We start from the raw sequence: 15,212 nt of genomic DNA, 5'->3' as shown, positions 1-15,212 counted from the left end.
AACCACAGAGCCTGACGCGACAGAAACAGCTATCTGAGCTAAGGCGCTACTTTTAGCTGCTGCGCTGCATGTGCATCTGTCCCTGCCAGGAGGGGAGGGGCGACTCAGCTCATAACCCCGTCAATTAGCCGCTTTGCAAGAGGGCCACTTATCATGCACCGCCCATCGTCTATAAAGCCGCCTGGTGTTTCCCTCTGCGCAGCTGATTGTAGTCAGGGGCCTTCCAGTCTGCAAAATACAGCTGCTGGAGGAAACTCAGCCGACAGCAGAAACCCACAGACACACACAGACAACACTCACTTGACCAAAGCACAGAGAGGATTTGCATTGCAAAACAATGCTTTAGTCCGTCTGACCATTGCACCGAGACAGAGGGGCAAACTGAGCTAAAACAATTCCAGTCAATCTCAAACAGATGCAGCAGAGATTTGTTCAATGACTCATCTCACAGACCTTTTTATCAAATCGGTTTTTCTCCCTGTTACTGTACTAACACACAACCACCATCTATTGTACGTGTTTCAACTTTGAGATAAAATAACCTTAACATCGACCCCGGGAATGAATCACACACATTCCAAACCATCAGTCATGTGTCCAGTCTCGACAGTGAGGAGCTCTAATCTGCCACACAGGGCTTTGTGAAAAAAAAAATCAAGGCCATATTAATCCGATTAGCTGTTCAGGTGCAGAGCTCGAGGGAGGAGAGGTGTTTGATAATGACACCTCTCCTCTGGGCCAAATCATGTGAGAAACAGCAGCGTGGCAACAGCATCTCCACAGCTCCCGAGACAGTCGACTACAAACTGATCTGCAGCCAGCGAAATTTATAATTTACTGTATTTCCTTCCTTTATCTACCACAAGAGCAGAAGGAAGGTTTGTATTTGAGGAAGGCTTGTATTAGAAACAGTCCTTTATCTACCATTCCATGTGTTTAATAAATATATTTATATTCTTGGTTACAGTCTAATATGAAGCCCTACTTGCTCTCTGATTGGGTCGGGGCTGCAGTGCGGGTTACAGCGAGCAGAGCGGTGAAGTGTACCGGAGGAAATGAAGAGAACGTGACTTGTTACGTGCTTCCCTACCTTTCTTGAACTTGTGAATTGGGAGTTTCTTGAGCTGATCCTTGCGCAGGCGGCTCCTCCGAGCTCTGTGTCGATCCTGGACAAACTTGGTAATCTAGTCAAAGCAAAGAAAAGATAGAAAACTGTCACATCTTTTTAAAACCATCACACAAAAAACAAAGTCCATAAGTACAAAACAATTTCTGGCTCCACAGCAACATGGTTACATAAGGACAGGTAAAGGGTTTTCAAGCTCATATTGGATGAGAGCCTTCAGCATGACACTGTAATTCACTGTGATACTTGACAAAGAACAAGTTTGGACTCAAATGTTCTTAAAAAAATCCTGGAATAACATCAGATATTTTTTCCTTTTACTTGGCAATCACCTAATTAACAGATCTACAGTTACCATCTCACAGTTATAGGCCTCAGCCAACCGTGTTTCAGCAGAAACTAATGCTGACACCGTGAAACTGACCTTTGACCGTCAGCATATCAAACGTCATCACTTCCATTATTTTATCCCCTTTTGTCATTTTTATTGAATGTCTGCAATTAGTGTTCAAGTTCTTAAGTTATGGCCAAATAGGGACTATGACCCCTGACCAAATTGTATTCAGTTCATCTTTCAATTTGTTTGTGCCGGATGTAGGGGAGATTTCTCAAGGCGTTCTTGATATATCACAATCTTACAGACATGAGGTCACAATGACTCTGACCTTTTGCCAACAACATCTGATCAGCTGAGTTAAATTGAATGTTTCTGCTGAATTTGAAAAAGTTCCTCCAGGACATACTTGAGATATTTACAATTATGTGTTTACAAGAATTGGAAGAACGTGTCAGGACGGATAAACGCACAAGCAACGTCAACTCATAAAGCCTCTGGCCATGGCTGTCGGTGCAGTGGAATATTAAAAAAATTGAAGCCATCTACCTTTTAATATGAGATCACTTTTGTTACAGTTGTATTCCAGGTGTCTTCGATGTACCTACCATGAAAACAATGATGAGGATGAGGCAGATTCCCACGATGATGAGGAAGGGGATCAGGTAATACTCTAGTGGCAGGCTGAAGTCTGACATGAGGACAACGTGTCCCCTGGAAGAACAAGCAGAGCCACAGTCAGGTCAGGAAACATTTGGTACACAACACTGGAATGAAGCAGGAGATTGTCAGACGCATTCAAAGTAACAGAAACTTTAAGGTTGAAATCATCTTCAGCATCTTCTACCTTAATGGCTAATCTTTTTTTCATTCCAAGATATTTATATTCTCTTTGTTTTTATCAGTTTTATGTCCTTCACAGAAACTTCCTCAACACACCCACTTACTCGATGTGAATTTCCCTGCTGTATTTTCACATGGGCGACCTCTGACAGTTTATGGCCATTTTACTTTAGGGGTCTGAAAGGAAAGATTCTTGAAAATGCGAGCAGCCTCTGCCTCGGACATTTGTGCTCTCACACACAGCCCCTCTGGAAAATTCCAGGTAAATGTTGCGGAGTTCAGTGCATGGCGGAAAGCAGTTTGATTGACAGTGACAACACAGAGGCTGAATTATTTCTGTAATCAAAACAGCGTATTGTTGTGAGATTCCACATTCCAGATATTCCTTATGGTGATGCTCAGTTGAAAATGCAGCAGTGTGACAGTCAAACAAAGGTTCCTTTTTCGGTAAAATGACATTTCACACTGTTAATTAATGAAATACGCTGCTCTACGTCTTTTCACAGAACTCCCTCTGTGGTAAATCTCTGCTCCGGTTAAAACTGTTCCAGCTAATTTGGTTGACAACGACAGAACCAATACCATGATTGGAGTTCCTTCCTCTGTGAAAGCAAAGACAGTCAATTTGATTGGATGGTGCACACACACACACACATATACACACACACTAGCTGATTCGAAAATGTAGAAATGGGATCTAATTGCTCTCTGTGCTCCTCTGACAGGCTGAGACACTTCATTACCACATTATCACCTCAGCAGCAGCAGTGACAATACATGAGAAGACAAATCCTCTGCACTGACATGTTACAGTGAACGCTGCCGGCTGAACATTTGATCACACTGTGCAAAGCCAGGAAGCACAGAGTGGACAGGAGAGACAGTTAGGAGTGAAGCGGCTGAATTAAGCAGACATCTCTTCATGAGGTTTCACTGAAGGAATCATGATGAGCAGAGCTAAACAGAACTGTTACTATTTGTAGTGATGGCCCAAAAAAATGATATTCAGGTTTAGTCTCACCCCTTGTCATATGTGAAGCCTTCTTTCAGAGAGTTGGCCGTGTCCACACCAACAAACACGGAGGGAATATCGATCTGCTTCATAACATCCACTAAAAAGGGAAATGAGACAGAAAAACATAAATCGTTTCAAACGGGCATAAAAATGTATCTACAGAGAAAATGAAATAAAACAGGAATTCTCTCTATCATAATAAGAAATATTAAAATGTCTCACAATTTGAGCTTTTATTCTTTTGGATTTGAAGATCATGAGATTCATAACAGATGATTGGTCTATTGACAGAGATCACTAGGCAACTTTGAACTTTTTGAGCAAAACTGATCAAAACCTGGTTCCAGATTCTCCTATATAAATATGAAGTTGTATTTATGTTCTGTGTCATTCAAAATGTGATTGCATTTGTTTTTCAAAAAGCTCTTTGACGCATATGGACACCTGAAGTGATAGGATTTCACCTATCACCAACTAGCATTACTAAGTGTATAGATCACTTTGTGTTTATCAAGCCTCCTGGAAAAAGTATGAACCTGCTGCACATTCTCACGTAAGAAATGGGGACTGAGATAGCTGGTGAGACTCAATAGGAAGAGAACCCCAGACACAAAACTGAGCTCGAAAGGGGACAACTAGGACTCATAGGCAGGGAGGGCTCCGGTGCTGCAGGGCATCATATCCTGCCTCAAGTACATTTGGAGACTATAAATGAGTTTGTGACTGTGTGTTTGCTTTAGTTTCCCTCAGGCTCAGAGTAATAGAAAAAACAATCTCTTTGTCAACACGGAGATGCATGAACAGAAATCTGTGTACGATGCTAAATGCCTCTGTGTTGGGGCACAGAGGAGGAGGTGGCTACTTACGATCGTTGGATCCCATGCTGATTAAGTCATTGGCGTCCACATTGTGAACAATGGCCGCCTTGTATCCCGCTTTCTGGGCGTTGAGGACCTGAGGGGAGACAAAACATTGACGTCTTGGTGGTTAAATGGATCCACGCTGGTACAAACACCTGGTGGTTTGTCAGTGGGTTACCCTGAGCTGCTACTATCAGATTAAAAATAGCTAAAGGTGAAGGTGGTAAGTGTCGGAGCAGCAGTTTGTGTGTCAGATAATTTGACCAAATATTGTCCCACTATATGAGAGAGAAGCATCCAACCACATTAAGCACCGACATAGAAACAGAAACCAGTTGTGGTTGGGAGAGAGAGCGTTCTCTGATTCTACTAAGAGGCTTTTAGCTGTTGAGCCAGAGCATGGCGTTAATATCAATGTACAATCTGCAAGCTTCAATCTATTCACTCAAAACAGAATGACACATATACCAGTGCAAGTATAAAGACGCCATCTACGGCTGATGTGTATGAAATATATATATATATATATATATATATATATATATATATAGATATAATGTAGGGTTAGTTACGGAGGATGTGCTCTGCTGCAAAGTCGATTGGTGCTTAAATAAGTTGGTCAGCAATTATCGTAACTCTACTGTGAATTGTCCAATCAGCACCAAAATACTCAGGCTTCATCAGAGCCCCGACCTGAACAGACCTATTAGTTGTAGGGATAGGGCCACCTACTGGCAACAGGAAGAAAGTTTAACAACTTTAATACGATTTACATGAAATTATCACCGCGTGGTCCACACTTGATGGCGTGGGCCGTAATGCTAGATTAGTGGGCGTGGCCCTGCGCAGCGTGATGGATAGAGGAAGTGACGTGTTTATCCGTCCTGCGGTGCACAAAACGCATTCAACACCCTGCGGCTGCATCAGGTCCCGAGGTCGGAATTGTTTGGGGCCTATTTAATTTAGGGAAAAGGTGTAGTTGTGTGTAGCTTGCACACTGTATCATAAACATGGCTCCATTTCGACACAATCGATAGTCATAGATGTGTTGCCCTAGATCTCTTCAGGAAAAGAAAGTTAATCCTCTCACTGCTACTTAAAAACAGTTTACCATGTGTGTGCATGTGCATGTGTTTGTGAGTGTGGGTGTGCGCATGCAGGAAAGTGCAATCACTTCCTTAAAGGTAAGATTTTGTTGATGAAGTGACAGAGGAGAATGAGTTGACTTTTTATGCTTTTACAACTTGCTGGAAACATTAAAAAGTAAAATGGTGACAGCAGCCGGGTGCTTTGTGTGCTGCGTCACTGATACATGGGAAACTGACGTAATGAGGATCTTTCAACTGTGAGTCTGTTTTTGTGGCTCTGACACACTATAGGAGTTTCAGTATCCTGACCGGCCATTGTTGTGGCTCATGGCTCACAACAGATGTGGTGGAGGAAATAGGATGTGGTGATATAATCCTGGAATAAACCATTATGTGCTTCTACACAGTTAGAGATACAGTTGGGATGTTGAATGTTTCTCCCACAACCGAAGGGAAAATCTATTTTGCATAAGGATCATGTAAATAATCACTGCAAATATGTAGGAGTGAATACACTGGTCTGTTTTCTTTGTTCCTTCCTTTAGTTTGTTTTAGTGGTGCCGCTCTACCACATAGATATTTAATAAGACGCCTGTAAAATATGCTTACAAGTGTGGGTGCTAGCTGGCATTAAATGCAGGTGTAGACTGCAGAAGGCTTATCACTGTGTCCCAGTTGTCGGTAAAGCCTTTTCCACATTGAAAATGAATGTAATCTTTGTTATTTGCAACAACAAGGCTAAAAAAATACATTTAATGAGATTAGCTTTAATCCGATTAGATTTTAAAACAAATTTGACCCATTTGGACATTTGAAAGGAACAAAAAAGTTAGGCAATTCATTCTTTATGTCTGAATTTGTTTTTATTGTTCCTAAAAAGTTTTTAAAAAGGAGGTCATGTAGTTTTGCAGTCAGCTTTGATTTATGGCTTAATTGGCTATAATGAAACATTCGATTCAATACAGTTGTTAAGTCCTTCACTATCAATGAAGTTTTATGCACTACGAGGCAGGCCCCACAAACTTTTGCTTTGGGCTCTCACATGTCCAGGACCGATCCGACAAGGTGGCCACTGTCAATAACATGAGCTGTGCAAGTGTAGGTGTGTGTGAATGTGTGAGTGTGTGGGTTGGGTGTGGGTATGCCCTGTAGCTTGACCAGGCCTCTTTATATGAGCATTGTACTCTGCTGTGGTGCAAGGAAATCCATTTAGATATGTTAGGGCTCGTGTGTGAGTGTGAGTGTGAGTGTGCGAGTGTATGTGTGTGTGTATGTATTGTGGCCTGCACATGGACGCCACACTGAGCAGCTCTGTCTTTTGTCCGTTCCTCGTCATTGTGATTTTATGCACAGGCATACGTGAAGCAGCGCGTTTGGCAGCCACAGCATTGTGAGCCCATGTGTTTGCCTGTGAGAGCGTTATTGTGTGGAGGTATCAATGGCTGCTGTGTGTGTCTAGAGGCCCGCTGCCTGGATGAGTGACACACACACAAAATACTGCATCTGGGTGTGTGCATGTGCATGAGTTCTGAGGGAGGAAAGTGGGCTAGGTGAAGGCTACGGTTGTAAGATATCACAACAAGCATTAGTTCATATTTTTAACATTTTATAGTCTTTAAGAGTCAAATTTTGGCTTTTTACAGGGTCATGATTTGAATGTGGGAGATTTACTAAAACAGAGGCTGGAATGTCCACAATAAACATTATTCATCTCATACCAAACAATGCTGCGTCACCTTTTTTTAACTGAAACACTCTTTTAGGTATTGGTATGCCTCTGACCGCCTGCTCTGATTGGACAGCGGCTTAAGGCATGTGTCAGAAATATCATTGCCCTTTCCCAGAGGTTTCCTCATCAGCTGTGAGCACTGCTGTAGCTACGATAGCAATGGCTTCTGTTCGGCCATACCAAGTTAAGCAATATAACCAGTAAACGGGCAGGTTACATGGAGCAGAGGTTTTCTGTTGGACTCCCCCATTGCTGCAGACTTAGACTTTGTAAATTAGCACAAGCCTTTCCATCCATTAACTGTACCGCCTTAGTTTTGAGGGTGACAGGTCCCAGTTGACATTGGACGAGAAGATGTGTAAACCCTGGGCAAGTCCCCAGACCATCACAAGGCCAAAACCTTTACACCCGCAAAAAAGCTTTGTGAAAATACAGTTTGTACTGCTTTAACTATTTTCTGTTATGTACTTGGGAGAGCACCTGTGGATGTTACTAATTTTGTACAATTACAAAAAAGAATTAAACCATGCATCCATCCATCCAAACATCCATCCGAGTTTGACTGACTGGAAAACACTGGCTAGCCAACAACCCTTTAAAGCTCACACTTTAAGTCCTAAAATCTACTTAGCTTATAAAACCGTCAAATGTAGTTGTTGACAGTTTAAGTCAAAGTGCCTGGTGATTACGCTCAACACTAACTGCTCTGTTCGGTGCCTTTTTAGAGGGGTTTTACAGTGTAACTAAGGAGCCACTCTGGCTGTGTGCTGTCTAGATGCCAGTGTGCAGTGTGGTCTGTCTGCCTGGGATCTGCAGAGGAATTCAACCTCTGCTGCTGGCTCACCCTTGTGTTTGCATGGGCAAGATAAGGACATTCAGTGCATTCCTGAGAACCAAAGAGAGGGAGGACGCAGTGGAGGGAGAGGCAGAAAAGGAGAGAGGGAGAGAGGAGGGAAAATGAGACGTGAAACCTAGAGAAATAAAACTTGAGCTAAACAAGGGCCACTAGTTTCTCCTCGACCACGTGCAGACCATTGTGAGCTGGAGCTCCATCTTCTATGTCAATTTAACAGCATTCATTAGGCGGAGTAACTGTTGTAATCCCTGTGGGAGCACACATTAAACTCCTGCTTTTTATCCTACACAATATCACTCTATACAACCAGCTTCATTATGACAAGGCATGGAAAAAAAGGGGAAAACATCGAAACTAAAATATAGCTCTTCATTATTATTGTGAAAAGTTTTATGTTTTTTCACATGGCAGTTTCCCCGAACTGTTATTGTGCAGCTACAGTGGGAGAACTAAAGGTTAAGTGTATTCCTCAAGGGCATCTCCACATCTCTTTATTGTCATGTGACGGCATGACTTGGCTGCAGCTCTAGCTCTCTTTTTCTCTCGCTCTCCCTCACTCTACAATATTTTTCCTTTTTTGTACGATCAGGCCTTGGACTCATAACAGTTTGGAATCATAATAAGCATCAGATTCTTTTTTTCTCCCTCTTCGTGGCACCCTGCCGTGTGCTGACCAAAGTCTGACTCTGCTTGCTGCACAGCCGTGGTGGGTTTATTCATGCTATCGACCAATATGGATTTTTATGAGGCAGACTGGACTCGGCTTAATTGGATGTTGTTTTCAGAGCCGTGCGAGTGACAGTAACAACCTGCAGAGGTTTTTACTCTAGAGGTTAAGAACACGGTGTGATACACTGTATAAGTGCTCGTAAATTTGCATTGATATTATTCCAACTGGAGTGTTTTTAAAAGATGTATAAGTTTGATAATAATATATCGTGTGTAATTATTCTGATTCCCATAGAAAAATCTTAAATGTTACGTTAAAGGAAATCAGAATCTTAACGTAAACTTTCTAGAAATGTCCTTAGCATTGGTCTGCTCCTACTTCTTCTTAATGTTCATAATCAAAATACAAATTTTGTGTAATATGTGTGAAAATTATTTGTCTATTAAATAACTGATAAATTAATTTTTGAGAATTAAAGGCAAATTGAATTGAAACCAGGCAGCTGCTGCACCTGAAACTTTCCTACAAATGTCAGGTTTGTTTGAATTAACGTTTTTAATTTAAACAAACCTGATGAACCTGTGATTATTTAGCCCATTGAGGCATTTTACGTTTTCGTGTCCTTCAGTCAGAAGGTCGCAGCTGCTGGAGGCCGACAGCTCTGGACTGTGTATTTGTGTCGAGCAGTTTCCTGTGAGTGTGTGGGACTATGTGACAGAAGGTGTTGCTGAAAAAATAAAAAAACACATTTCCACAGCACTGTAAAATCAATGTGTTTGTATGTACAAATTAAAGTGTGTCAGACCTAACTTGTGTCGGTCACAGTTGACTGGAGCTGTGTAAACGGTGCCACCTGGAGCTGCCTCGCTCAGTGGCACTGGAGTTAACTGTTTACATCCCAAAAAAGAGAATAAACAAAGATAAACATTTAAATCTCTATGTGGGTCTTATTGCTCAATAAATTGATTTCTAATCGATGATCATTTAAAAACTAAAAGTTCACAAAAATGTTGTGAAAAAAAGAGTTAAATAATGATGTCCTGGTATCATCTACCTACAGACTGACTGACTATGACATAACATATGCCAGCACACACAGGTCTAATGTTTCTGCTCCTGTAGCAGGATCTGTAAGAGTGGTGGTGTGGACAGAGACTGCTGATAGCATCACTCATTACTGCTGTATCACACCACCTACTGTGTGTGTGTGTGTGTGTGTGTGCGTGCTTTTGCCGATAATGACTGCATCCTCACTCATGTGTGTGTGTGTATCTGCTGCCAACACTGCACAGCCTCCTCTTCCAGTGCTGCAGCTGAAACACAGACTCGTCTTCCCTGCCTCTCCTCTTTTTCCTTCTCTTCTTCCACTTGCACCACCAACATCCTCTGCTTCACACACTCCTCGTTTTTCTATTGCTCTCTTTCCCCCCCTCTTCAAATCCAGGTCCTCTTTTATTCATTTTGTGATGGTCCATCATTAGTCCACACTTGTGTCCCATGTATGAAGGCTGTAAAAATGATCAGCTCTGAGCCTGGTGCTGTCGCCGGTCACTGCGTTTGCATAGAGCCGACTTGACCTATGCTTTGTGTAAATGAGTCTGAGTAGCACAGCACACCTTTCACACACGACACAACTCAAACTAAGTGTTGCAGCATAAACCCCAGTCAAGATTAAGTCACATTTATGTATTTTTTTAAGATTCAAAAATAGGTTTCATCTCACTGTAATTAAACACCAAACAATTAGCACATAAACTATTTAAAAGGGTAGCAGGGAGAGAAAAACTAGAATCACCACATTGTGTTTGTATGTTTCCCTCAACCAGTCACGTTGCAGGAAACCTGTTCACAATGTTCCCGAGTTACGCTGCTGACTAATGTCCAGTGTTGATGCAGAACTTCATCTCACAATGAAGTTGACCTTTGACCCCATTTGTGATCCGATTTGTATGAAAAGTGTCACAAAAACATTTTTGTGAGGCCACAGTGACCTTTAACCTTTAACCTTGAACCTTTGACCAACACAATCTAATGAGTTCAAGTCCAAGTGAAACAAATTCAAAGAAATTCCCTCACAGGGCCTTTGTGATATTGTGTTCACGAGAGTGGGACCCACTGAGGAACGACAACGTGACGCCTTCAGCTACTTTCTTCTTGGGCCAACTTTACATATAAAGATGGACGCCAACAACAGTTCTGGAAAGTGAAGCCAATGCGGAAGTGCCTGACTTCAACTTTTCTAAAGAAGGTTGGGGTCCTAATCCTTAGTTTCAAGTAGTCTTCAAAACAGCATAATGTTCATTTAGGAAATTATAATCCCATTTGGAGTAAAATAGAGGATGAAGCACTGGGTATTAGGGCGTGAATACCATGTGATTGACAGCTAGTACCATCCAATGGTGCAGGTCGCAGCTGTAGGTGGGCGTGCAGTGTCCTCGAGCTCAGAGCCAGGCTCCACCCTCCGCTCCGCCGTATATGGTTACGTCTGGTTTCACAAAACCAAGACAAAATACCAAATTGAAGGTTTCAAGGCGGCAGCTCACTAGGGTGAAGTCACATTGGATTGTCACTGGGCTGTAAGAGGGGGCTGTTTGCTCAGCTTGTTTCTCTGATGACCTCAAATCCCTCATCTATTTAAAAAGATTATAGTTATATGGTCACAAAAATTGACGGTGACGTGACAAAACAGAATGGTGGTGTTTTCGCTGTATAAAGATCTGGTTGGACTGAAGCACTGTTTTGACTCTGTGAAGACTTCTACAGTAATTCATCCTCCTTCCCACCTATTTTTCCCCTTTCTTTTTTTCTTCCTCCTCATTTAAAAATGTTGCCCAAAACACAACAACTTCTGAAACCTTACTGGAGAATTTAATGAAAACAATTAGATCTGTGTAGTCCTTTGCCTTTAAAAATGGTGTTAGGTGAATGGCTGAAGAGGTTAAAGAGAAACACACATGTACTGGTTTGTTTTCCTAAACCATATCAGATTCAAGTTACCATTTTCATCTCCTCTCGTTTGGAGAGCAGCTCTCAATCAGGTCCTCATTCCCCCTGTCATCCCTCAACAATTTCCCTCCCATTGCTCGCTTTTTTTCCCTCCTCATCTTCTCATTCACATGCTGCCCGATCCCATTTCACTTCCCCTCCACAACCTCCCTACTCCCATCCTTCATCTTATTTCTCCTCCCCCTTTTCTCTTTATTCCCTCCCTTCAAATCTTTTTTTCGTCTTCCTCCTCTTCTACCTCCTTCTCCAAATTTAACCTCATACTTCTCTCTGCCCTCATTACCCCTTGTTATATCACCCCGACACCCAATCTCCTCTAGAAATCTTCCGCGCCCCTCCCCCCCTTACTATTTCTCCTTCTTCTCACCCACCAACGTTTCTCTCGCTCTCTCTCCTCTGTGTTTCAGAGGAATGCAGCGCGGTGCAGAGCAAAGCTGGGATTCAGTTTCAAGGTCCAGGCAGCTGATTAGATAAAGAGTTAATTTAAACCCGCAGACTGCAGGACGGAGTTGCATACACTGATAACGCAGTGCAATCACAATTAATGCAATTGAACTAGTGGAATAAACATTTTCGACTTTTTGAATAATTTATATATCATTTGTATAAGTTACTGTCACTACTATGAGTGCATTTATATATGTACAGTGTGTGTGTGTGTGTGTGTGAGAGAGAGAGATATAGGTCAAAGGGAACAGGCCGAACTATCTGCTGCCACAACAGCGCTGAAAAATGACACAGCCAGGACATATGGCTATTGCCCAATCTCTCTCTCTCTCACACACACATACACGAGCCAGTCATACATCCAGTCAGCCCTAGTCATACCCTGTCATAAGACTGAGGGACTGTGGGCAGGAAGCTAGATCATTGTTTGAATAAAGACTGAGGCCTGTGTGTGTGTGTGTGTGTGTGTAGCTTGGGGGCTGTGAGGTCACAGCAGCACAAATAGGCCACAGGGTGAAATGTATTTACTGTTAGGCAGCGGTAAGAAACAAGGCTAGATTGGAAATAACAGGCCACCAGAGGTATAGTGAACAATTTCAGAGGCGGCTTATAAAAGCAAAGACACACAAGTGGATTTTTCTCCCTGACCAGATATTACAGATACAGAGGATGTCTTTGTTTCCATTATGCTCTTATAGCAACGTCACTCCTATATAAAGCAGGGTTTTTCCTGCATAGAGAATTGCCGCCTCTAGCAAATTTCATGCCTCTTCCCTGAAAAATTCTAGTACAGTGGAAACCCGGGCCAAACTCATCACTACGAGTCGTTGATTACTATAAAAGATTTGCTCAGCTTCTGTACGATAGTCGCAGGAACTTGGCGGTAAAGACACACACACACACACTCCACTGCTCATTTCTCTCTCTTGCTAACACAGACAGGCAGATATCCAGACACACACAAAAACAGTGTCATCTGACACATGTGTAAACTCTGACTTGGTAAAAACAACAGAATATATAAACTTAAACAATGTATGGAGAGCCTAGGCAGTGTGAATGATAGACTCAGAGAGGAGCAATAAATTACTGTAATAAACTAATAAAAACTTAGGCCAGGAAAAAGGCGTAAACTGAATTATTTTTCTAAACAGTGTGATAAATATATGTCCTGAGGGGAATATTTTACAGCTGAATAAGACACTTAATAAAACAAGACCAAACGAAAGCCATCCCTGCTTTATGTGAAGTTTCTTGTTGTACTGGTCTTGCCTGTTCGTCTTATCCGTCTCACTCTTGTCTGTACCTTGTGTGAACAGTATTAGAGGGAACTCTTCTGGTAAATGTTTTGGAATTGTTTAGTGTTACTGGGCCTGATCTGTGTCTCGTCAGCTTCCAGACAGGAGAAACAGCTTCTATAACAGGACTGGACGTTTAGTCTGAACTCCTCTTTGCCAGAAGGGTTTTGGACAGTTTCATGCTGGGACCTACGTCTCACACAGGGGAAAAAGCTGTCATCTCTATCAACCACTGTACAATACACTGGAATATTGCTGAAAAACAGACTTCACTGAATCACTTTGAGGCTTCTCTTCTTGTCCTACTGTAACACTATGTTCTAGCATTTAAAATGACCCCATGTAGACATTGGTAACTTTCATACGTTCACTTTAAAGTAGAACCCAACCAATCAGTTTGCCAATAAAATCAGATATACAAGCCTTTCACAGAGACATCGGTACCTGTGTTTATTTGATCTTATTTCAAGAGCAATATAGTTGGTTGTATTTAGAGTTATTCATAATAAAGGTTTATGGTGAAAGTGAAGATATCAAGCCCCAATCACATTTATTTGTCATTTGGGGTTTGATCTGAAATCTTGGTTATCATTGCCAATTTTTCTTAAATATATATCAGCAAAAATTCATATCAGTTGGGCTTTACTTTGAAGTAATACAATACATTCAGTTACCCATTTATTAAGTACACAAAGCCAAAACTACGACACATATTTAGAGAGGTGTTGTATTAGTCTGCAACAATTTTAATTATAAACTGGCGTGTATATTTTGATAAAGTTGGACAAGATATAATCATAAGAAGATAGGAGGGAACATAGAGGAACATATAGGAATGGAGTTCTGAAGTAGTTAAGAGACACATCTAATCATATTGTAATCAATGACGGTAGTGTGGAGAAAAAACAGGAATAAAAACAATGTGGGTAGAGGGCAGTAGAGAGAGAGACTGAATAGGTGAAAAACAGCAAATATGAGAAGACAGAACAACGTGGTCACACAGTGCTCTGCCGATCACAGTACACGTTACATAACTAGGACATTATGTCTCAATGTATGTAGACCTGCCCGTCTGCCCGAGTGTGAGTTTTTTGCTGAGGGACGGACAGGCTGCACAGGGGAAAGAAGGGAGGAGAGGTTGGTTGGAGAGAGAGGGGAGGAAAAGGGTATCGAGTTTCCTGTCCCCCCCCCCCACACACACACACACACACTCCAAGAAGGGTCAGAGAGGTCAACATCCCCCCACCCCCGGTCACCACCACCACCTCAAAGAATCCTGGTACAGGAAATGCAAACCCTCTCTCTCTGGAGATTTACTTTCTAAACGAGGCGTCCATGGAGGAATGTTTTACTCTCTCTCTCTTTGCATATCTCTCTCTCTCACAGACACACACACACACACACACATATATCCATTTCCTGGAGACTTAACGCTTAACTTGATTTGACAACCGAGAGTATGAAAAATATGAAAGCGTCTTTCTACCTGCTTTGCCGCAGATGCTGTGATTGTCCTCCACAACCACGCGCACACACACAAACACTCCGGTTATTAAGCTACAAGTGAATTGTAGCGAACAAGCTAAAACTAAATAATGCATTTGTTATTTTATTTGAAATATAAATCAAATCTCATCCTGTTTGATTATATTCTTTGAAAAGAAGACAATTATTTTCCCAGCTTGATCAGGACAGGGATTATTACACCTCGCTGTTCTGTGTTGAAGATTCAAACACAGAATGGGCGACGTTGCTGTTAACTCAGCTTGTTTCGCTGATAACTTTAAATACAGACGTCCTACGCCTGAATCCATCTTTAGGTAAAGGTTATAGTTCTATGGTTATAAATGGGACATGAAAAAAAAAAAATATTCGACTGGATATGTTTTAATGTCCGACCACCCAGCTGACAGCAGGTGCTTATGGAAAATTCTGAGAGT

General features: G+C 41.9%; 1 protein-coding gene across 1 annotated transcript in view; it reads right to left on the bottom strand.

Annotated features, from left to right (window-relative positions):
- The window catches only part of rnf13 (ring finger protein 13), a 36,174-nt gene that overhangs the window by 8,184 nt on the left and 12,778 nt on the right, over positions 1-15,212 (bottom strand). Inside the window, exons 5-8 of the mRNA XM_053430781.1 lie at positions 4,185-4,272; positions 3,325-3,415; positions 2,069-2,174; positions 1,091-1,184 (exon numbers count right to left, since the gene is read on the bottom strand). Coding sequence (XP_053286756.1) covers positions 1,091-1,184; positions 2,069-2,174; positions 3,325-3,415; positions 4,185-4,272 — 379 coding nt within the window. The remainder of the gene's footprint in view (positions 1-1,090; positions 1,185-2,068; positions 2,175-3,324; positions 3,416-4,184; positions 4,273-15,212) is intronic.

This window comes from Pleuronectes platessa, chromosome 9 (genome assembly GCF_947347685.1).
Source record: "Pleuronectes platessa chromosome 9, fPlePla1.1, whole genome shotgun sequence".
Taxonomy (NCBI): Eukaryota; Metazoa; Chordata; class Actinopteri; order Pleuronectiformes; family Pleuronectidae; genus Pleuronectes; species Pleuronectes platessa.
This window is presented reverse-complemented; position numbering and strand designations above follow the sequence as displayed.